General features: G+C 43.0%; 1 protein-coding gene across 3 annotated transcripts in view; it reads right to left on the reverse strand.

Moving 5' to 3' along the window:
• BEND7 (BEN domain containing 7) overlaps window positions 1-20,252 on the reverse strand; it is a 47,617-nt gene extending 27,365 nt beyond the window's left edge. For all 3 annotated transcript variants that reach the window (XM_050708275.1, XM_035549536.2, XM_035549537.2), the window contains exons 1-3: window positions 19,847-20,252; window positions 15,862-15,945; window positions 6,056-6,355 (exon numbers count right to left, since the gene is read on the reverse strand). In XM_050708275.1, the coding sequence (XP_050564232.1) occupies window positions 6,056-6,355; window positions 15,862-15,945; window positions 19,847-19,907 (445 nt within the window). In that variant the 5' untranslated portion in view covers window positions 19,908-20,252. The remainder of the gene's footprint in view (window positions 1-6,055; window positions 6,356-15,861; window positions 15,946-19,846) is intronic.
• Between the last annotated feature and the right edge of the window lie 4,602 nt (window positions 20,253-24,854).

Consider the following 24,854-nt stretch of genomic DNA (forward strand, 5'->3'; position numbering starts at 1 on the left):
AACGTGGTCCCTTTTAAGAGGAAGAGGATGCTAAGTTTTATCCAATTACTAGGATGCGCAGTTATATACAGTAAAGGATGCAATGTTACATGGGCTGGAGAAGACTGCTCAGAGCATGAATACAATGCACTCCTCACAGCAGGGCTCTCTATTGTTAGGCTAGTTCATCTTGAATAACAATAGCACCAAACCTCATTATAAACATACTCACTTTATCACACACAAAAAAGCCCATCTCCCAGAGCAGTCTTATAAAGAATGAAGACAGGCTGCGTAATAAAGGTTTATACTGCACATTAAATGAGGGCCTAAGAATTTTTAAACTGCTTGAATGTTACATGTGATTCTTTACCACACGAAGAACTGAGAATGAAAATAAAATCCTCTATTCAGAGAATGAGACACGCACACACAAAAAAACCCAAACCCAAACAAAATGGAAAAAAGAATAGAAAAAAATCACCAGCAAGAAAAGCTTTCAGATTTGCTCCTCTGTTTGCTAGCGTGGAATTGTTTTCTATGGCATGTTTTCCAGCACTCTGACCTATGAGATGGGTTTTCCATAGTTTCTCCTTGAAGATTAATATAGTAGTTCAACAGATTACCCTTTTCTAGTAATTCTTACTACTGTTTAACTGAATTCACGCACTTTTCAAATGCTGTTATTACTGCCTTGCCTTCCAAGAGTTTTGCACCGTAGGTCTTGAATTAGGCTGTAACAGTTCAGAGTTTTTCAGCTTTACCTGAACAGTTACATCCTGTGCTTTAGTTTAAAATAACTGCATCCCTGGCTTTAATATTGCCAATAAAAAATTCAAAATTCCACAAAACACCTAGCAGTGTCTGCCTGCAACTGAGGCCAGATGGAACGCACCTCCCTTCGTCTCAGAATGTGCTCAGCGTCATTTAAATTGATGGCTGTTTTACTGCTCATCAAAGCATGCAAGAGGAGGGATGATCATTTTATGAAGATATATACAAATGGATCTAACAAAAATCATCTCACGTGGTGTCACATATGGTGGACTTCAGAGAGCGTGTTTCCCTTTTTCTTCCATATCCTGACAGTTATCAGGTGCCCTTTTATCATTACTTCGCTAAAGCGAACATAAGCAACTTATTTAATCTTCACTCATAAATCCTTCCATTTTTCATTATTACTTTTGCTTTCCTCTGAAGCCAAACTGGTTTATTAATACCTCTCTAGGTTTGGTTTGCAGTCTTTTCATCAGGGCTCCACTGATGTCAGACCCACACACATCCTCTGACTTCCGCAATCCTCATTTTCAACGGCTGAAAATCTGGCCACTGCTAGACTGATCCCACCCTTTCTTAGTTCTTCCAGCGCGCCCCTCATTCCTCAGAACTCCCTTCCCAGGTACTTATTTCTTGTCCCATTCACTCTGTCAGACCTTGTGTGTCATCTATCAGACTTAAGAAAGCTGGTGCTTTTTTTTCCCCAGAGCTGAGTTACTTCCAAAGCTAAACTGATGTGTCACTTAAAGGTTGCTCGTGTCTTCTGGGTACCACTCTCCTCTTTTCCTCACATATTTTGATTGTCTGCACTACTGAAAATTCAGTAATCCACGGACAACAAATCCATGGACAACAACTGTTCACACTGCATTAGGATAAATGGAGCATTTTAAGAATCTCTGAGAATCTAATAAACGTGAATGTAGTAGTTCCACTGGCTTTTCTTCTTCAAGGTTACAGCTGTAACTATAACAACTTCTAAGAGTAAAAAGCAATCTGGAAAACAGGCTGAGAGCCTCATATTAAAACAAACCCAGATTACTGACTCAGCACAACCCTGCCTAGTTTGAAATCATCCTTCCTTTGTACCCTGTCTATTCACACTGAAAGCTCCTTGAGGCATGGATAGGATTTTATGTTTTCAATGGTCCATAACATGTTTAGCCCATTGTAACAAGTACATAGGGAAAAAAAAATGTTATCTTTGGCTTTGCAGATTACTCAGAATCCCTGAACTTGGCTCCACCAACATCCTTTCACCTATTTGTTAATGTAGACTTTTAAAGCAGACGTGAGGTTCACAACTACTTTCAAATTTAACAGCACCAGCATAACTCTGTACTTTTCAGTAAGACGCCCTTTCTGCAGTACCTGCCTGTATCTGTTTCCCAGAAACATGGAGTCCCAGAAAATCAGGAGATTTTTATTAATAAGAGAAATACATAGTAAGGAAATCCTCGTCATCCCTTCCTGCAGGCTTCTCCGGTGCTCTCTCTCTTCTCTGCTGAGACTAAGAAGTTCCTTAGGATAAGTAAGTTCCTTGGGATAAGGCCCATCCTCCCTCCTCATCAAAATCCCGTACTTTAGCAGGCCTCTGGAAATAATATCTGAAAAGACTACAGTGGGAGACAACGCTGGTGGCTTTTGTTGTCTTCTTAACAAAGACTCTACATCGTGCTGAATTACAAGTAAAAATTGGACAAAGCAAATTCGATCAGTAAATACCTGTCCGTCTTCCCTGTTGCAATATAATACACCCCTAATGAAAGCGTGCAGGCACTCAGTCTCCTGATGGAACACCAGAGGGTCTATTTTCCCATTGAGGCATGGGGGATTTACATTATAATCCCCATTAGCATTGATAGAAATTACCCATGTAAATCTACCATAGGCGCTGGAAATGGGAAAAAGAGACCACCAATATTTCAAATCAAAGCAGGGTTCTACTGACTTCATACATATTCATGAGGGTTTTTTATTTTATTTCTACCCTCACTCTTCTGATCAGTTACTGTTTTGTAAGAAACATCTTAGAGAGTGTTCTCAGTCATTGTTCCAAGCACTATCTTTATCATTTTTAGAGGACAAAAGCAACCCTTTTCAACTTGTTATAAATCAATTTTTAATTTTAAAAAGAGAACAGACTTTTTATTTTTATGAAGGAGTCTTTAAAGAGCCATCTCCCCTCTCTTTTTGGAAGCTAGCCAGCATGTGAATTTGATACTAGCTTGTATGATTGAGAGAAGACACAAATACATTACACAAACACACTGCTTTCCCTGTGAGAGCCGCGAGTAGCCCAGGACAGCGGTCCTTGCAGCTGGATCTGCTGAGAGTAAATTCAATCGGGACAAAATTACTGCACGAGTTTATATTTGAAAAAACATGCAAGTGAAATCCATTGCAAACAATCTTGGTGTAAACAAACAAAAAAAAGAAATCCAGCTGCTGCATCGCTACTGGGTTTCCTACAGAACTCCAAAAATGAAACTCAAATATTTTAGCCAGACGCTGAGTTTGTTGATTCTAGCTGGATAGGCATGCTTATCGCTGCTTATGGCCCCAAGAGGGGGCCACTAAAATCAAAAACTCACTAAAATCAGTGGGTAACAGATGTCTACCTGACACCCTGACTTGTAGAACTGCCTCCTTAAGTCCAGCTTGGAAGAAATCACTTTGCTTTTCAAGTATGTTCTTCTTCTTCCCTCTGTTGCAGCGATTTCTAGTCTCTCCTTGTTACTCCTTCTCTCTCTTTGTCTACCTTTGGCAATACATTTTTTTCCCCCCACACCTGCCTTCTACATACCAGCATCTATTAAACATCCATTCCAGCCTTCCTTTGAACAACCTTTAGCTTGCAAGTCGATAACCATACTAGTTAGATGGATTCAGATGTCCATTACTTTCAAATCTGAGTAATCCAGGCAGCCTACAATGTATATCTGCCAGACCCTGGCTTCCCATACAGTATCTAACGGTTGAACCTGATGATATTAGAGGTCTTTTCCAACCTAAATGATTGTATGGTTTAATCTATCCAGTGGACAGAAGCAGTTTCTGGACTCAAACCACCAGCTATACGTGCCTGGACATCTCCCCAGTCATGACCTAAGCCTAAGAGTCCTAAATAATCGTCTTATTTCCTATCTGATCAGTTTTGTTCACGAATTTAAACGCTGTGGTAAGTAAATCCCAAGAAGTAGCATCTCCCTCGATGTACTGCTCAGCATTACTAGAACCAGCTTTAAAGGACTTTGTCCATCCTTTAAATAACATGTAAAATACCGAACTAGATACTTGGGTTCCCAATGCAAGGGAGGGGGGGAATTAGGGACTTCAGCATAGCTGCCCAAAAGAGCTGCGTGCTAGCTGAGTAGAAGCTTCAGAGCTTGCCTGCAGCCCAGAAGTGCCTCAGCAGCTCTCCTTTTGCAGAGGTGGGGCACCAGAGCCCCAGCAGTGGGACTGCCCAGCAGGATCCCGAACACCCTGCTGCGGGCAGACACCCATCACCTTGCCCTCAAAGAACTGGGCAGGTTGCTTTGCAAAGGTGACCAGAGGAGAGGGCCCACACCCAGCTTTATGTAATAGCCTAGAGATTGCATTCCTTTCTGCAGCAGAGCAGCTGCAAAGGGAGGGGTGGAAGGTGCCTCCACCCAGGCTCCCTCGGTGCACTTCCCCGAGAGATGGGAGATTTGGGCATCCATCCTACCGAGCTGGGGAGCTCATCTCAGCCCAAGCTGACTGTCTCAGAGACCGTGCTAACCTGTACGACACCATAAATCAGAGAAAAAAAAAAAAAATCTTTCCTCCTGTGAAAAGCTAAAAAAGCTGACATTTTCTTGCAGACGGGGCCAAATCCTGTCGACACGGTTTAGCTCACCTGCTGAATCAGACCCCTAAGGGGATATAGGTGCTGCTCCACCTACTTGCTGGATCCAGGAACTAGGCACCTAAGCTGTGCAGGCTCGGGCACTCCTGTGCATGCTGAGAACTGTCCCTGCAGGTGCCCAGGGACTCTCAGGCCAAAGAGGGAGATGTATAATGAAATTCAGGTCCTGCCACACTTAGAGGGCTGCTACGGTGGGATTTTGAGAGTGCAGTTTTAGACTTGAATGCAAAATCCAAACAAGTGTCTGCTTTCCCCTCTCCCTTAGATCTGCTAAGTTACTATGCATCTTTAAAAACACCACCACTGTTTAATAAGCATTATAAAGCAAACCAACCTAGCAGGACTTACTGCAACATCTTTCTCCACGTCACCCAGCACATCTATGTGAATCATTATCTATACAGAGACCCAGTCAATCCTGTGAATTCTAAGACCACGTGCCTTTTAGTGTGGGGATATTACTTCCTAAAGGATAGTACTGAGAATAATAACAATACCTTTTTTTTTTTGTATGTTAGAAGCAATGAGAACGTGTGCCTTTAGATAAGGACTCACAACAGATGCCCCTCTATGGGAAGCATGAATACCTTCAGAACCAACTGGAAATTGAAAATTGATAGTGTTTTCAGATTCAATCTGACAATTTTTTTTTATTTTCTAGATGTTCGAACCTCAATATGAAAACTTTTCTAGGCGTAGGGCTTATATCAGGAGCAAAACCTTAATTTCCTTTCCTTTTCTTAAGGAAGTCCTTCAAGAATTTGGTAGTAAAACCTTCTTTTTCTGGGAGTGAAAACTAAGAGAAATGCATTTAAAAGGCACGACCCATCTCCTTTTCTCTGTCAGATCAGAATAGACCACAGTACATGCTGTTCATAGGTAGACTCCATCCTATCTCTTCTCCATTGGTCCTAATCAGAATAAAACCCTAGGGCTCCAGTGGGATTTTGTACCTGAAGTTTAGTGGCCAGTTATAAGCCTGATTCCATCACCTTATGAAAGCCAGTAGAATCCTGCTCCGCAAGTGGTGTCACAACTGTACTACATTACTCACTGCAAAGAGGGGTGGTACCAGTTGACATTTAATTAGCTATGAATTTAATAACAATGGCAAAAGCTGTTTTAATAAGTACTGGAAAGGAATTAAGCCTATATAACAGAATTGAGTAATTCTCGTCCTATCACCAGGAATCCATTTTAAAAGCTAAGACAGATGGTAGCAGAATGCACTGTGCCCACTTTCGCACCTTTTCAAAGTGATAACTATGTGCTCATTTGGTAGACTCTGAACTATAACTGATTTCAGTGCAGCGGTACAATAAATCATCAGAACAAAGGCAGATATTCAGTACAGTACAAGGAAAAAAAAAGAAAAAACAGACTATTTTCAGTATCTAATGCAGATCATACCATTGGATGTCACGGCTCGCGTTTGATTTTGGAACGTTTTGGATCGAGTTCCGTATTGCCCTGAAAAATGGCTGGCTTGGGGTGACAATTCATTCCACGCACCGCTCTGCGAAGGATGAAGGCTCGCTTGGGACTCTGCAGGGGGATTCAGGCGCTGGGCCCAGGCTAAGTCTAAATCCTGGGGCTCCTCCTTCAGTTTTTCTCCTTCTTTGCCAACTCGCTGATAGATTCTTCCAGTGCTGTCATTCAGTAATCTTCTCATCCCTGTAATTTGTTTTTTAATTTCCCGGCTTTCATCTCCTAATGAAAACAGAGCCACAGTTATCACTGTAAATTAGCAAAAACGGTAATGGGTTGAGATTAGTGATTTTAGATGCCAATAAGAGTTCCTAGCTGTTGGAGGACACAAATAAATAAATAAAAGAGAGAAAGAAAAGGCACGGATGAGCAGTAGTTGGTACACACCAGGCTATGCTTTAACACAGTTGAAGCTGAGGTCTCACATGGTTAAAAGACCTGCTGAACTTGGCTTTCCTGATGCCCTTTCTAAGGCTTTGATGAGCAAGATTATTCCTCTCCAGAAGGAAATAATAATAGCTAGAGCAGTTTCAAATAATCTATCCTTTTAAGAGACTGATCCTATTCAGGCATTGACATCAGCGGATATTTTCCGAGTATAGCCTAAGGAAGCAGACCTTTGTAGAGCAGTTTGCTGTACGCTTAAGGACAGATTTTACAAAGGAAATAAAAAAAAATCAACACAAAAAAACCACCACACCACACCCTAACATAGAGTACCACTGCACCTATTGATTTTAATAAACAGGATCAGTTCCTCACTCCACAGAATTTAATAACGCTGGATTATCCAGGAATAAATTAAAAAGCAGCTAATACGTGTCTAACCGTACATAGCCTAACTGCTGGGTGTCTTAAAGTGTAGATTAGGAAAACAAAATGAAAATACACACAAGACAAATGTGACCGTTTCAAATAAATCCAGGACATTTAAATAATAACAATTACATACTTTAATACTCCTGGCACCGTTTAAGTATTAATTTTATGTACGAAACTGCTGATTGCACACTGAATATATATGTATTGGGCAGATAGTAGCTATTTTGCTCGTTAAAGCGTACATTACATTTCACTGGTAATAAGGATGTGTTCATAACCACTTCTGAAATAAGAAGCTTCTATTTTTTTTTATTTTACTGGTAATAGAAAAATCAAACACCCTAAGCAAATGGAATAACAAAGATCAAGAAACTGATGAATTGACCCTTTATAGTATACTTAATACAGTAATAATTGGGATGCTGAATTCAATTTACATTCCTGCTTCCCAAAGCAAACTTATTTTTGGAAAAGCAGGAATAGAGAAGAAATTTCAGAAAAAAAAAAAAAAAAAAAACCTCTCCAAAACCCAAACCTAGCGTGCACTGGCTCTGGTTCAACAGGGTATTTGAAAGCGTGCTAACGCCAGCCACGTGAAATGTTTTATCAATTCAACAGCACCATTCTTAGGCAGGTGCTCAGCTAAACCAGGGAGATAAAAAAGTGGCATCTCCCTCCCCAGGAGGGGAGACCGGGGACACCGGCAAGCCCAGCGCACCCAGGGACACTCAGGACGTGGCCAGGGAGCAGAGCAGAGATGAGCTGAGTGATCGGACCGAGCCTGGGCTGAACCCCAGAGCATCTCCAGCCCACTCCAACCAGGAAAGCGGGCGCTTTGCAAGAAAGCTTCCAGTCCCAACGCCGAAACCACTCGCCGGCCCCGTGCGAAGGACCGTAACGGCGTCTCCGCTCCAGCCGGAGCGTCGAGGAAAGCCATCTGCAAGGAAGTTCTACGTTACGTTTCATTTTGCTGTGTCGTCTACAGATTGATGCGCGCGCGGGTGATTTAATTAACAAATTACGCTCCTTGGACCCAAGCCAGCCAGGGGCTGACCGTTTGCAGTTCCCAGCCTCGGTGGAAACGGAGAGGCCCCCGAGTACCGCGGGACTGCGGTGATCGAGGCGCTCAGATCTGGGCGCTGAAGGCTGCCTTTCTTGCCCCACATCCCAGCTCCCAACGCTTCCACGGCACGACAGCATCAGAGGATCCCTTCCCATCGTACCACTTAGCAGCACGTAGTGCTCTCGGAGCTTTACGTTACCCACTCGTGTCGGTGTTTAATAGCAAAACGTACCTAAACATCAAAAAAGCTTCCCACCCACCTCCTCCTATCGGGCTTACTTGACTGCATGCTCCGCTGCTGGTCAGGTGACACACTGCTTGAAAGATTAAATTTCCCTTACCCAATTACATCAAATATTAATGTTAATTGAGCTTATTCAGCCCTGATTCTGGTTGCATGTTCCTTTTTATAGAGGTCTTCCTATATAATGATGCGAGCACGCTTACCTCCAAAGAGAAAAATCCCTACGTTTATATCACAACACATCCCGAAATTTCAGCAACTCCTACCTAAGTATATCTTTGCATTTACCTAGATCCCTACTTAAACGGGGGAGATTTCCCATTTATGAACTTTTTTCTCCCCCCACAAAATACGTTCTCTTTCGAAGGAAGGTCCTTGAAAACACACCCTGAAGATTAGGTCAAGCCTACAGCGTGCAGGTTTACAACAGCTCATCCACCCACCCAACCCAGTTATGACGTTGCCATCTTTTTATGGCTTTTAATTTGTGACTGCCCAGCTACAGTCTTCCCAACCCGAGGGGATGTTACACTGCCTGCCTGAATGTGAGGGCTGCTGCAGGAACAGATTTAACTTCTTGCTCCCTGGTTATCTCATCTGGCTATCAGCTCTAGAGCCCAACGATAGCGTTCTGCTGTCAGCTATTCCACTGCTGATGATCTTCATAGATAATAATTATGTAATTTAAAAAAAGAAAAAAAAAAAAGGAAAAACCAAACAGCTCAAGCTACTACATCCTATGGAAGAGCCAGCCTTCCTTTTCAAATGCTGAACGGGATAATAAAGAAAAAAGAAGTTTGCTGCTGCGTTACCTGCCTGTGACAAGCCTCCTGAGAGGCTCCTTAGCTGCTGAGGACTGGGAGGAGCAGCGTTTGCAACACGCGTCCCAGCCCATCTGCCAGAATCCAGCATCTCTTCCCCTCTTCTGGGCTTCCGAAGCACCACTGCTGCGGTGCAGCCCTTCCCTGGAAGCCCTGTGGGTACGTACCCGAGGAGGTGGGAGTGCCTCCGCCAGCAGCCCCAGGTTTTGCCTCTCAGATTGCCCGTGTAATCCCTTTGGGTTTCTCTGAAACCACTGAATTCACTTGCAAATTACTGTTCAAAACAGACAGGCATGGCAAATTACAGCCCCGTTTAGGAGCTTGCGTGTGAAAATAAGAGTCACAGCAGAAATGTATTAGCAATGTTTTTAATAACCATTATAGTAATTTCTATGATGGCCCCTTATATATAATTTATTTTTTTTCCACATGGCTTGACCGTAATCTTAGAGAACAACAAAGGACAAAACAAAACCCTTTCATAAATTCTACATCAAATATTCATAAAAAGTGATTTCCCCCCAAATTACTTTCAATCTCTTTCCTGACTGCAAGTATGCGCACAGTGTTAAAACGTACTGCTTTGAAAGATGTAGGAACGTCAACAATTTAAAATGCACAGATACAAAACATAAATGTCCTACTAGGAGGTGGCATCCACGTGCTAAGCGTGCCACTGGCTGAAGTAACACAACTGTTAACAATTTTCCCTAATAAAATATCATTGATAATTCATTAATTCTCTGCCTCTGGACGCTTGAGCATTTTTTCACCGTTATGCTTATTGAACTTCATATAAATATGGCTCGCTGCCTACAAACAGGTCATTAGACTTCTCCAAATAATTTGTCAAATACTATCACAGCGCTACAAAGAGCGATAAAGCGACATGCAGCCATACCCATTCGGTAAAACATTAATTACATATTTGGTTGCCACTTCTTTTATACTGCAACGTAATTAATGCATATCTTTCGAAGTGTATATATGAATGAGTTAAGGTTGGATAATGGACTGCATAATGTTTTTTTTCCCCCCTTTTGACTTATGTAAACGAGTAACTGTAATGTTCTCTTGGCCTGATATTTTGCAATTAATTTCATTATTTTTAGCATTTATGGGAAATATTTTGGGAAGTATTCGTAGCTGACTTCTAATAAAGTCAGATTTTCTATGAATTAGTGTCTCGTTCTGTGTTCTGTTGTGTTTTGGCAGATAAAACTCCTAGGGAAATCTTCCCTTCTTGGCTATATAAACAGGACTTTTACCTCTATCAGGCTGCCTACTGCAAGACCTTGGTATCTCAGATTTCTGCCTCTGTGTCAAACTAAGCTGGAATTGGTGAGTGAGTTCAGAAATTATTAAGAGTGTAGGAAGTACAGCAATAGACACCCAGACAAACACACACGAGGTGACAACATCGCTTCGGTTTGTAAGGAAACAAGGCTGCAGAGGCGAGGAAAAAGTAGAAGTCGATGCACGGCTTGCAAGTTTCGAGGGCTCAGAAGAAATTGCGACAGAGCACGCAGGTTATATAATCAAACTTACTAAATGCCAGTTTATTAGACACCACTTGAACGGTGCTCTTCCTGGAACGGGGCCAGCAAAAGTCAGCTGCCCGTGTTTGAAGAACTTGTAAGGGCTAATTCGGAGTACTGCAGGGAACCGGGGAGGTGCACGCATGCACGGCACGCACCTTCGGTGCACAGCCCAAGTCAGCACACTGGCCAAAACACCGCTGTGAACATTACGTGGTGCTCAAGAAAAGAACAACAGTTATCCTAGAAGGAAGTTAGGCAACCCTTCTCAGCAAAAACTATACCTACGGCATGCCCTAACTTTCAAAAACTCAGCTATTTTTGCCACTTAACTCGTACCGTTCAGGGCTCCTGAAATTGAAAATTGTGAAGTCCAGCGTGGGGAAAATAGAGGAGCCGTGTGCCTGTTTCCTTATCAGATCAAAGGTTTCCTAAACCGAACGGAAAGTTGTTGTGACTGCTCCGTGGATAATTTGAATTGAGCAACTGTGTAGCTAAGCTGATTGGATAAGCACACATTTCTCAAACAAGTGATCCCCAGCCTTCGCTGGCATGTAAGAACCTACACTGAACAAGTAACACAGGCAACAACACGCTTTGCAAATGAAAAGCTTCAAACCCAAGTCAACAGGGAGAGCGGCGGTCACGAACAATGTCAGAGGGTCACACGAGCACCATGAGTTATAAGCCTGGGACTTTTACTACCCCTAGCAAATATATAGGGATATTGAAGCCGTCTTAGGCGAGGCATCTTACCAGTGCTCTAAAATGATGTTTGAAAGCGCTTGCCATTCTTCACATCACCACACAAAGCGCCTTCTGAATCAGCACCCTCGGATTAGCTGGCCTCAGCCCCCGCTCCGAAACTAAGCACGGAAGCCCATGGGTTGATCGATCCCCCTGCCTGCTGCGAGAGCCGGGAAGTTAACAAACATCACCGACATATGAGCAAAGCAACCTGCAGAATCAAAGCCGGGGTCAGGCCCCGGGACCACTGCGAATCCGAAGGGCTGTTTCCTTGGAAGACGAATGAGATGAGGTGGCCCAGCGGCAGCCACAACGACAAAGTAACTCTTCCGAAGAGCCTGGTAAAACAGTTTCAAAAACACGCAGTAGGATCAGATACTGAAGTTACAGACTTCAGGCCACACTGCATCAACTAAATCACTCAGGAAACTGCAAGCGAGCAACTGTTTCTACATTTACATACTAACAGAGTCATAGAATTAAAAAAAGAAAAAAGTGCAACAATGTCTTCTTGGAAATACCCCATGTCAAGATCGTGCTTCAGCCCCAAAAGGGAAATGCTTGACAAAGTTATTTTATATATCTGTGTTCTCAGATGATCTTTTCTGCGGTCTTAATAATAGAAGCTATTACTGCAACAACCATACTTGGGATGTAATTCTATTAAAAGTACCAAGTAACTTCACAGACTTGCGGTAAGTCAACTTTTTCCTCTATGAATAAATTGCAAAGGGTATTATTTCTGGGACAGAATAAATTCTTGGAATTAGTGAGTAACTTATGCATCATTCCCCTGCTCCAAGAACACATTATTTATTTTATCATGGCACGCTAACGTTATTAATCTGCTGCCTTCCATTTCAACAACGTGAAATGCTGTAAAATGCACAGACACCTGCATTACAGTACATTTCAGCCCCACTTTATATCAGTCATAAACATCTCTGTTTTGGACATCTCTTCAAAACAAATGCTCCAAGCACCCTGCGCGCAGCATTCGATTTTATGAAACTATAAAAGTTCTTCACTGTTAATTACACAGACAAATGTCTCATCACACATTTGGTTACCAGGATAATATAATTAGTTTTCTACATTAACCTTTCAAACATAGAGCCTGAATTTCAAGTTGAAAGCATTGTAAAAACACTCAGTCTGGAGGTATATTTTTTTTTTCCGCTTTTTTTTGTGTGTTGATAATAAAATATTATGACTGGGGAAAAAAAAAAAAAAAAAGTGGTATACACAAAAGATATTTTTACCAGACAAGCTGGCTTTAACCGGTGTTGTCCACAAACCCTGGCTGTACGGTCCCTGCACGGGCTTGCGTTTCCAAGTCTGGGCTAGCAGCCTTGACAGCACATTAACGCTGATAACTGCTAAAAGCTGAAGACAGGGCTGTCTTAAATCTTGATCACATTCAAGGTTTAAGCACTTCACTCCGGGCTGCGTCCTGCTTTTCAGAGGGAGCACTCTCCTGATATTAGATATCCGAGCCCTTCCCTTCAAAACAACAACAACAAAAAGATGCCAGTCCTCACCTGCAAAAGGCAGCAGCAATAGATTCACCCGGAATTTTGCAAAGGCTGCGCTTACTGCATCCTTTGTCTAGGACGATGCAAATTCCCATTTATCATCTTATCAGAGGAAAGGATTAGAAAAGACGACGGGGTAATCTCCCACGCACTCAGCCACTGCAACACACGTGCAAACTTCCTAAGCCAATGAAGCTCCGTTTAAAAAGCAGTGGTGCTGTGTGCCCTCACACCCAACAGAAGTCGCTTCCACCACCACATTTCTCTGGTGCTGAAGCTTCCTCCGATTCGCAGCCCACATTGACTCAAAGCCAGGCTTTGCCCATTTAGTGCTGTTGCAAAAAATGAAAATAAATAAAAATCCAGGTTCAACAGGTCTTTTCCGACATTTGATCCCAACGTATGCCAACAATGCATTAAATGCTTAATCATTTACCCCCGGAATCTCCCTTCTTCTCATCCGTGCATCCCTTGACCAAAACATCTGCTCATCTTATTCCCAAGCTTCACTGCTTCACTTGTAGGATGACATTAACGTTTCCCCTTCTCTGCAGTAAATAATTTCGCTGACATATCTTAACATCCATTTACATACTAAAGGCTGCAGCACGTTGAGGTTTTAACAGCTGTAGTCATCCCACGGATCAGTCAAAAGACCTAAATCAAAGAATAAACTTGACTCTAAACCAAGGACCCGAGCACTCGATGGAGTGATTATCCTTCCAGGTTTAATTTTGGCATAGAACACTGAAATTAAGTGAAGCAGGGATTACAGCCTTATTAGGGGACAGGACAACGAGCTGGGGAAAGCATCGTTCTCCCATCCTCCCTGAAGCACAATGAAAAATTACGGCGTGCAACGTGAAATTTTCAAAAGGGAAGCTGGAATGCCAAGCGCTGCTCATCCCATATCCCCACTGGAAGGCGGGAACTCAATTTTCAAGTGCTTTCAGCCAAGTTCAGTTCCCACCACTGCTTTTCCTACATCTCAGATCACCTCCTTTGTCATTAAGCAATCTGGACAGAGGCGTAAGCTACCGAGGACAAAGCAGAGAGGGTTATGTGAGCTCTGGGCAACCTACAGAACCCAGCTCCCACAGGAAGAAAAATTCCTCGTCTGCAGATCCTGCACAGTCGTAAATCATTAGTTTTGTCAAAATTAACAGGTTTTGAGGAAATTTGGAAGTTGGAAACTCAGGCTGTCTCTAGAAAATAGGGTCCTCCTTCTTTTCACAGCAGCTGAAGGTGGGCTCCCAGGACTGCAATTCTGGGCTTCAACACCTGACAAGAAAGTCCTTTGGTGGGACTCATTAAGGACTAAATTCTGATGGGCTCCTGATGTAGGTGAACTTGATGCCAGAGCACATTCAGTCACAACCAGAAGCTGGACACATAAAGAAATCAACCAAGCAAACAAAAAGCAACAAAACCAAATAAAAAGCAGGTAACAAACCTGCCCCCAGAAGACAAAGCAGCCCTCAAAAGACAACGCAGCCAGACCAAAATCATCAATTGGTCTGAGCCACGGCACAAATGGCAAAGCACAAACTCCTGCACAGCCTTAGAAGCACCCTGGCTTAAGCAGCTAGATGCCTAACCCCTGACAAAGCCTTATTCTGATTTGGGGTTGAAGAGAAAACGTTCGTGGTAAATCTCTAGTGCAGGTCAACCCAAAAGTGCTTACACAACACAGAATCCAAACGCAAAGCTTAGCAGCCTCCTTCACTCCCCCTGGAAATAGGTGTAGGGAAGAAGTGTTTGCTCACAACCCTAATGGCGAGAAGCTAAGCAGGGAATTTCACACAGCTCTCCCCCCTTGTAAATATTCTAATCGGAAGACTCCACACCGTCCAAGACGCCCCCTTTTCTCTTCCACTTGCCGCTGACCTCTAGGAAAGGATATGGCACAATGAACTAAGGAGACAACAGGATTTTACCTGCAGCTTGATTTCAGGTGCTGCTTCACATGCTCGGGACGAGTGCTTCTCACTGGCTCTAGGGGGCAACACACACAGACTCCAGAAACCTTAGATCACCTCCACACAAACATTTAGGCTCCCGGTACAGCTAAGGAAAGGCAGACGCCTCCAGATTTCCTGCTGTGAAGGCACTTGCTTTCTCCAAAGCCTGAGCAAGGTGACCAAGAGCTTGCAAGAGCTAAGAGTCATTACTGTAGCTCAAAACCTCGCCTTTATTCTTCTGAATTTGGCCCACTGTCCTTTTGCAAAGGGGTTCAGCACCCAGAAGAGGTCCTGGATGAGACAGAAGGGGGCTGGAAGCAGGAAGAGAAGCATTCTACAGAAGAGTTATAGAGGACAACAAGCATACAGGCAAGAAAGATAAAGGTTCACCGATAACTAGTCCTATCATGCTGTGGTATATATCACGCTGCAGACTATGTATTACTTCTCTGTTTTCTTTACACATTTTTAACTGTTGATTTAATTTAATTTAATTTTTCCCATGGCAGGATTAGCAGGCAGGCTATAGAGGTGAAAGGACATTACATTAAGACAGCACATTAATCCTCTATCCCACCCAAGGCAGAAGCAAAACCAAACAAATAGCAGCTTCCTGGAAATTGAATTTCTGTTATCCAGATGTCAAAGATGTAATACCCCAATTACACAAACTATTGCCAGTGAAGCATGCCAGAGAATATGCAATGTAAATGGGGTGAGCACAGAGCTGCAAAACTGCAGAGTCAGCATCTGGCTCTCTGAGTGAGTGATAATTAGCACTGTGTGTAGACACTAATAAACATTTATGTCTGAAATTACAACTTTTAGCAGTGTTAATAAAGGATATATTGGCAATTCGTAGAATAAAAGGGTCTTGAAAAGAACGTCATATTAAACAATGGCAGACGCTTCCCATGCTTGCACAGAGATTTTTTTCCTCCCTAATTGCAAATGGCCACGCTATGTTGCTCTGAAATTAATCAACACAAGCACATACCTAAAAAAACGGGTTGTGTTTCTTTGGTCTCCCCATTAACATCATTGCTGTAGTCAGAGATCTTATATATCTCATGATGGTAATCTGGAATGAAAAACGATAAAAAAAATTAGAACTCAAGTGATCTGGAAAAAATGAACACTGAACACATTGCTACAGTTTTACTACATAATTTATCAATATATCTGCAGTTTATTTCATGTACATCAGATTAACCACAGAAAATGTGCTCTGTATCAGCACCTCCTAAAAAAAAAAAAAAGGAAAAAAAAACAAAACCAACTTCGCTCACACTGGAGAGGCTTAGCTAAAATATTTCACAGATTTTAGGGAATAGCCATGCCTGCCCTAAATTACTGTGTTCATTTTCATAGCAAATTATCCCACCAGATGCCAATTATCTGGCTTCTTGCTTTACAGATGGAAAGCAGATTTATAATGAAAACTTTACCTTCCCAGAGACCGAGAGAAACTTTCAAACTTTGCCTTGATAAGAAAACCAGCAACGTAAGTCAGGGCTGCATCTTTCAGCTCTGCTGACTTATCTTGAGGTCACTGGCCTCTGAGTTCTGAGGAAAGGAGGCTCAGGGACACCTTAGGATATTCACTTATAGAAACTAACGTCCACGCGAGATGACCCTAAAAATAAACACTGGCATCTTTTATTCAGAGATATGACAGGACACGCACAGAAAATTGAATTTCTGTTTCAAATAAAAGGATATTTTCTGTGAAGGTCTCTGCTGTAATCACAGGCACGCGTTCAGCAGAAAAACAGTTCTGTTTACATGTGTGTACAGAGGGAATAGTAATTACAAGAGGAAAAAAACCAACAACAACAAAAAACAACTATCTAAGGGCAGCTCTCCTGGATTCTATTTCTGACTCTGCTACTGGCACACACTTTGTCCTTAGGCAAGTCACTCAAGACTGAACAATATATTCAGTGTCTTGAAATAGCTGCCTCATCACCTAACTCCTGTAATGCTGAAGCCCTCCCAACTAGCTCAGTTACTCCCTCTGAAAACTGGTTCTTATATTTACCTGCCTCGCAAGAAGTCAGGTGGAGATTAACTCCTGGAAGAGCACTCGGAGGGATTCAATTAAAAGGCACAAGAGAACCGAATGGCACCATAAGCAACTCCTCCTCTTAAGAGGAACACACCTGCCTTTCTGACAAAACAATCAGCTACAGAATTATAAAGGTCTCCTATAAGTCAAGCGTCTTTGTTACGATTGTTTATTTGTACAGCATGACTGTCTTAACGGCACAAGAGGAGGAACTACCCAGTAAGTAAACCAGAATCAAGCATAATACAGCAGTACAAAAGAAAGAAAAGGGCCTGGAAAGAAATGTCAGTATGGTAGGGAAGAGAAAGAAAAAAAAAAAAAAAGAAGGAAGGTAGCAAGGTCAGGAGTGAAGTGCTAACCAAAGAGGCAGCATTGGGGTTTTGCGTGTCACACAGAGGGAGTGAAACATATGGGCTGCCTGACGTGTACTGGGTAAAGGTGAAGTTTGAGCCACAACATCGAGGAAGTAAAAGGTCCCTTCTGCGAGGCTAAAAATACAGAATTTATGCGAGCTGCACTCCATGCCCATTAGCTTTTCTCCACATTTTCATCCTCCGGAGATCTGCTAGGAGCGAGCACGTGGAAACTAGGATCTAAATAACTTACAGACTTGCAGTCCTTAGGTACATAGATTACATGTGGTTTCTTCTCTAGCACTTCCCTGTGCTCATCCAGCCGGGCACAATGCTCTCCTGATCTACAGCTGCTGCCTGGAAGTCACCACGTTGCACCTCAGAGGTGGCTGCGTTTTAGTGCAGGAAGGGACTTCCTTTCGATCTGAAAGGAACTGATGGTGCTGGTAAGGTGCTCTGAAGTTTTTTGGGGCAGAATAAGCATCATACATGTTATTGACAGGCTGTGCATTACAAACAAATCGACCCAGCGTACCATTTTCTCTGGTTTCCTTCTTCTGCCTCAGATGTCACAGTCCAGGCGCTGTGAAATCCATATCAATTTCACAACAGTAAACACTAAACTGTGACATTACTGAATGACTCCAGCAAGAGGCAAAGGCCAATTACAAGAGACAACTATTTATACATAATTATCTTCATAATCAACTGTGATAGAAAGAGGGTACGTGAGAGCAGACTCACATACAGAATGTGATTTTTATCTTCTCTGCTCTCGAAGCGCAAAGACATATTTTCTCCCAGGATGTGCTTTTAGTGTAGCTTTCTATTTGAATTCCTACATCCAAAAGGAGACAGCAGATAAAATAAGAAATGCCAATAATTAACCATCATAAATGAATTTATCCAACGAGGTTAAATAGATTGCCTTATACATTGAGAAATATTTAATCCAGTTATGAGTGACAACTGACAATTTGCAGAATATTGACACGTTTTTGACAGCGCGCACATTTTTTACGGCTCTATTAGGAGAAAAATAAAACCGAGGCTTTGATTTCAGTTTTGCTTGTCCACACGTTTCACTTTCAAGCCCTACGCTCCAGCCCTGCACGAACTGCTTGAGAGGCGACTCCGAACATCAGATGCTAAGAAACCCCACAAACCAAAGCCGTCCTTTATAGAAATGAAAGCCCTCCATGGGTTTGCTGATGCTGGCGTTTAAAAAACCTCCAATAAATTTCAACAAGTCTGACCAGTCGCTGGCCCCCTAGTTTGGAGAAGGTGCTATGTGCACTGCTCCAGACCCTCCTGTGCTGTTTAAGCAGTAATTATTTACTCTTCCTACCAGGCAAGTTCATTTCCATCTTTACATTTCTCTGCTCCTAATCTGATTTTGCAGCACGCCTACGAAGACATCAGCCTTCATCCAGCAAGTACTGAAAGTCGCCCTCCCCCCTGTCCCTAAGTGTGACATTACACCAAAGTAGTCACCTGCCCTGAACTTGGCATGCAGGACACACACAGCATTTCAGGGAGATATTTCAGCCCAAGGCTTCGAGACACAAAAGGGGGAAAAAAAAAATAAAAATAATAATAATAAAAAAATCCCACTTCAAATCAATCAGGGCAAGAGATCTAATCAGCTGAAGAAGCAATAAATACCCAGCCCAAAGGAAACCCTAGGGCTGGGAAGTCCACCTGTTAAAATGACTACCACCGGCTGTATCTTTTAAAAAAAACAAAAACACACAGGATTGAACCAGAGGGCTGTGTTCCTTCCCCGACATGAATCCAAATATTTTCCCAGCGATCCCTTTTAAAATACCCTCTTTCCGAAAAGCAAACACACGCCGAGCGAACAAGTTGCATGCCAGCAATTCCTCCTCGCCCACGTACAATTAATTACCTGCGTGGATTTTAATAAAGCAACCTCTATGAGGCTTTTCTTTGAAATACGCGTATGGACACAGTCGAGAGGAGGAAGAAAAAAGCAAAAAAACACACACACACAACAAATCCACAGGAGTTGAATACTAAAAAGGTCCGTCGCTGCTCAAGTGTCATTATTCTAATAAATTCTCCATTTCACCTTTTTCTCCTCCCCCCCCTCACCCCAGGGGGATTTACAATGAAACGCGATCCAACTTTATTTTGTAGGAGATCTGCCTGGAAAAAAAAAAAAAAAACAAAAAAAAAAACACGTCCACCTTTGGAGGTGTCTTTTTTTTTAAAGCAACATATAAGACGTGCACGTAAATAATGTACATTTGCGTGTGTGAGAAGTGAGAGAGGGAAAGAAGGGGGGCAACAAAATAATAGCAAAATAGAGACCTGCAGTGCTTCGGGGAGTTGAAGCATACGATTCCGGAGTTAAATAATAAATACGAGGAGGGAGAGACATTACAGAGGTGGAGGAAAGGGAGCACACACATTTCATAACATCCTGCTCGCCTCCCGTGGCAGCCAGCCCCGTTTATGTAAAAGTCTTCTCCGAGGCGCAAACAAACAAACAGCACAAAGCCGCCCCCCCCCCCCCCCCCCCCCCCCCCCACTTTTACCTTGATTTATCAGTTTAAAGCTTTGGGATTTCCTGCTTCTCTTCCTCTCGGTAAACTCCATGGTGCGGCCAGGAGGAAGAAAGGGAAGGAGAAAGGGGATGAGAGGAGCGAGCAGGGCGGCCGCGCAGCGGGGAGCAGCAGCCGAGACCAAGGTCCGTCTCTTTAATCAGCAAAATAAACGCAGCCTGGCAGATTTCGGCTCCAACTGCAAATAAAGGCAGCCGGGACAAGTTGGCTCCGGCCCCCAAAGGCGCCGCCCGCCCTCCCAGGCCGCCCCAAACTTTGAGGGGAAAGCGGGGTGCGGCGAGAAGAAGGGGGGGGGGAGGACGGACGAGCCCGGGGCGATGCCGGGCAGCGCCGCCGCCGCCGCCTCCCCCGCCGGCTGCGAAGGGCGGCCCGCAATGGCTCGATGGCACCGGGACCCCGCTGCCACCTGCTGGGGGGAAGGCGGCGAGCCCCGCCGTGGTGGCGGCGGCGGCGGTGGTGGCGGCGGAGGAGCCGGCCCCCGAGGCCGGCCAGCAGCCCCACGCCACCCCGGGGACGCGGCCCCGGAGCTTCGGGCCCCGCGGCGAGCCGGGCTGGGCGCCGGAGGGGGGCTGGAGGGAGAGGGGCTGAGAGGGCAGCGCCATTTTGTGGCCCCCCTCCCGCCTTCCCCTCCCTCCTCCCTACAGCCACTTGCTGGCTCCCTCTGCCGTGCCCCGGCGCTGCTACACGGCCCTCGGAGCTCCGATGGCTCCCTCAGAGCAGCCGGGGGTGCTGACAGGGCTCTCGGCGTGGTCCCGGTTCCCCTCGGTGGGGTGGCCGGCCGTGAGGGAGCGGCGGCCTCCTGTCAGGGAGCCCTCCTGCCAGCCACGGGGGAGGCTCCCTGAGGGGCTCTGGGTGATTTTTGGAGGCTGGAGGTGACCCCAAGCTGGGGACAGTGACGGTGGGGAGTGTCACAGCAACGTTGGACTTGGCGGTGGTGGAGCTGCCACTGTGCAAGTGGGGTATGCGGGGTGGGTAAAAGGCAGAAATAGGGCTGGGCTGAGTAACTAACTGTTCATTGTTGTGTTTTACAGCAATTCTGGCAGTGATGTGCCAGCATCTATCACATAGCACATCAAGGAACAGACCGAGACCGTGAAGAGCGCGTTGAACCGCTGTCCTGCCAAAGGATGCCAAGTTTCACTCTCGATGGGCAAACATGGAGTCCCATAGTAAAACAGTCTCATTCCTTGGAAGGAATAAGATTCACAGCGTCTGGCAACCCTCCGATGATTACCAAGGAGGTCACCATAGCCATATGGATGATCCAAATGCAGCTGAACTTAATGCTTTGATTTATCTGCCAGTTGACGCCTCCAGCCATACTTGTGGCTCACTTATGTTGCACTAAATTAGTTTCTGGTGTAGCTTTTAGTTTTCACTGTCAAGACTGCCTTTGCTTATTGCCTATAGAGGAGGACTCAGCCTTTTACAGTTATGACTACGGATAACCAAAACACAGCTCCCGATCATCATCTTGTGTTTTAAATGTAGTCAGGCTGTGTTATGACAAGGAGAAGAGTATGTGATAGTTGCATACGCATACTCGAACAGAAGCAGATCTTCACGTGGTCTAATCAGAGTACCCAGGAGAATTCCATTGGCTCCAGTAATATTGACTGACCCTATCACTTTGAGTAATGAAATAAAATTAGTAAGAGGAAAACAAAGTGAATATTAATAATAATGATTTGTATCATAGTGGCGTGAGTAGACACAGATCTGAATTCTCTAGTGGAAGGTGCTGTCCAAACGCCATGCAGAGAGTTTACCCAGTTCCCGAAAAGCAAAATCAGAAAATAGGCTTAATGGTGAAGCAATATCAGAAAATATGCCTAATGGTAAAATTTATTAGACTCTGGAAAATTAAATTCATGAGGGAGGTTACGGAAACCTCACAGATTGGGTAAGGGTGTAATTTTCTATTAAATTGCTAAGTGGAAAATCCCAGAGGCAATCAATATGCTACTTTTGGAATTTTCCTAAACTTCTCTGTAAGACTTTGTGAAAGGAAACTGGGCTAACATACTATTTAAAATCCTGTATTATATATTTTTGGGTGAATGCTGAAACAGCAAAGGTAGATGGATGTCATATGCTGTTTGCTAAATTATATGGGTCCAATTAATCTCTGGTACAGTGCAGTGAAGTCAGGTTTGAGATGCAGAAGCAGTGTTCCTAAGTTTTGTGTACAAAAAAGAGTATATTTTTTTTTACCAAACAGTCTGCTGATTCCTGTCTGCTAACTTTATTTACCAGACTTAAAGCATTGCTGAAACTGTTGTATGACTCTCATCCTTACTGGGACAATAGGAGAATTTTATGAAACATAAGGCCTTCATTTACTGGTCAACTCACATGATAAGCTTTATCCTGCTTTTGCCAAAGGAATGTGATACAAAAATAAAAAGGTCTTTTCTCTTTTCTTTGGTTATTCAATTTTGTTTAACATCTGGTATATAATTTATGGAAACATGTTTTATTGACTGTTTTTTCCTCCTTTTAGTTCTTCTGTGTTAGATTTTTTTGCTTAAAGGAACGCTTACAATTCAAAATGTCATTCTCGTCTGAACACTGCATACAAGTTTCAGGTAACATTTTACAGGTTAGCACATCCATTTTTTCATAAGTATTACTCATTTTGCTTCCTGTGCATTTGACAAAAGAGATTCACCCTTTTCTATGTGCGGAATGAGCTTATTCTGCAAACAAACCTAATTATGGTTACTCAGATAAGTAAATCTTGTGCTTTTCATTTATGAAAGTGTTAGCCAGTTTGGATACCTAGGCCCCGATCCTGCAATCTCATGTGCATAAAAGTGAATTAGAAACTAGGACAAGGTGACTTTAGGTCAAAGTCTTCTAGTTATCCACAGAATGTGTAGGAGGATCCAATAACTGCAAAACAATCTTTCCATCCTGTACTGCTCATGTTTCTCAGCCATGATGTAGAAAAAAATACTTGAACTCAAAGGCTCCTGTAGTCCACGTATGCAATAAGTCGCAAGATTCTTTTGAGGGGTGTTTTGGGGCTGGTATCCTGCAGCTGGACTCAGACCATTTGCTCATTTTTCATGGGCCACCATCAAAATATTCTAGCTGGAGAAACACAGGGATGAAAGTCGTCCTTATTCCTTGCTGCTTTGTGTCACTCCAATAGTTGGCTGCATCTCTGTGGTAGCCAAGTAACTTATGATAAAGTGCACTGGCTCCAACAGGCAGTCAGCTTTTAATTTCATCTTTTATTTCAGTTAATGTCCCAGTATTGGATTATTATCATTACATATTAAGAAACTGTAGTTCTTTTTTTTTTTTTTTCTGGTGAAAACATGGAAAATTCAGAGCATTGTTTAATGTATTCCTGAATGGTCACAAAGTATTTCCTCAATCAAATCAGTAATTGAGTAATGTGTTTTTCAAAATGCCATGAAATTAGCTAACTAAATAAAGGCTTTATCTTGCAACATATTCCAAGTCAGTATGATTATCCTTGGCTATTTCCTAGTTACCATTTTATTCTGCTGTAAGTAACTTTCAAAATATCCCCTTCCCATTCTAACTGATAATAGTTTTTCTGACAATTTTCTGGTTTGTAAAATGATGATTTTATTTCATGTGTAGGACACTAGCTAATCAATTAAATATAATTACCCTCGTAATATTTCAGTATGGATAGCAGCAATGCTCTTCACATCAGGATGCTGCAGACCGTTCCTTTGTTTCCAGCCTCAGCCCCAGAACAGGTGCATCCAGTTAATCACAAGATTTTGATTATTATTCACAAAGTAGGATTGAATAGGACCAAAATGACTGAAGAAGCCTAGAGCTTAGGAGAATTTCACAGGTCTACTAAGAGATCCTTCAGCTTTTCAGGTGGAAAAATCATACTGAAAAACGGTGTAAAAACTCGATGGACTGATTTGAGGCTTTAAGTCTAACATCAAGGAACACACGTAGGGCCAAGAGAGGTAGGAAGAGGCTGCTGTTGTCTTAATATTGCCATGATTACTCCTTTTGGAGCCTGAGGAAGTTCAGGGTGATATTAGAAAGCAGGAGAAGGGTGAAGAGGTAAATTAGAGATCAGGAGTTGCACAGGTGACGGGTTAATAGGTTAGCTATTTCAGTTAGTTACGTTTAATGAATGTCATTGAAGATTTTATAAACTCTGGTAGCATTTTTCCCTTGCAGGTTTCCAGTGATGTTTTTGTGGTCATATAGAATACGTAGGCAGTACTTTTTCTCATCTTCCAGTTTGACAGTAAGTCACTAATGTCTCTCTGTCTTACTATAAACCTTCTCTTCTGGGGGGCTTTCACGTTGTTGTATCTGAGGACTGGGTCATCATAGAGGTAGGGTTCTGGATGCCCAAGTCTGAAGCGTGGAAGTGCAGTTTAACGTGTTTTCTGATCCCCAGTAAGTTCTCCCTGTAACATTTCAGTCGCAGTACTTGACATCTTAGTATGTCTCAATCCTTACTCTTTTTTCATTTTTTTTCCTTTGGGATGCTATTTTGAAATAACTTCTTGTCTCTTCTGCTGTTTGTTAATCTTCCTCACATAAATTTTAAAGAAAAAGCTACAGGATGCAACGATGTTTTTATCTGTTTGCCAGCTCAGGGAAACTAAAACATTCCAGAACTGGTTCAACAATAAAGAATATAACTGAATCTATGTACAAAGTGTTCTTTGTGTGCGTGTTACAAGCCCTCTGTACACTTCTGTTTCAGACTGCAAAATCCATTTTGGCTGTAAAGCTGGACTTTTCCTTCCTTCTGTCATTTTATGTGTACCTTGGATGGAAATTGCAAGGCAGGGCAGTATAAGAGTCAAATTTTGATGGTTATCCATTCTGATTGAATTCTCGTGGGATAAATGGATATTAGGATACCAACTCTTCCCTAGGATAAGCCACTTTTCAAACTTGAATTCTGGGAGGAGTGGGAAGACCGAGGTGTCCAAGCAACAGATTTGGTTGGAGGATAAAG

Source organism: Cygnus atratus, chromosome 1 (assembly GCF_013377495.2).
Source record: "Cygnus atratus isolate AKBS03 ecotype Queensland, Australia chromosome 1, CAtr_DNAZoo_HiC_assembly, whole genome shotgun sequence".
NCBI lineage: Eukaryota > Metazoa > Chordata > Aves > Anseriformes > Anatidae > Cygnus > Cygnus atratus.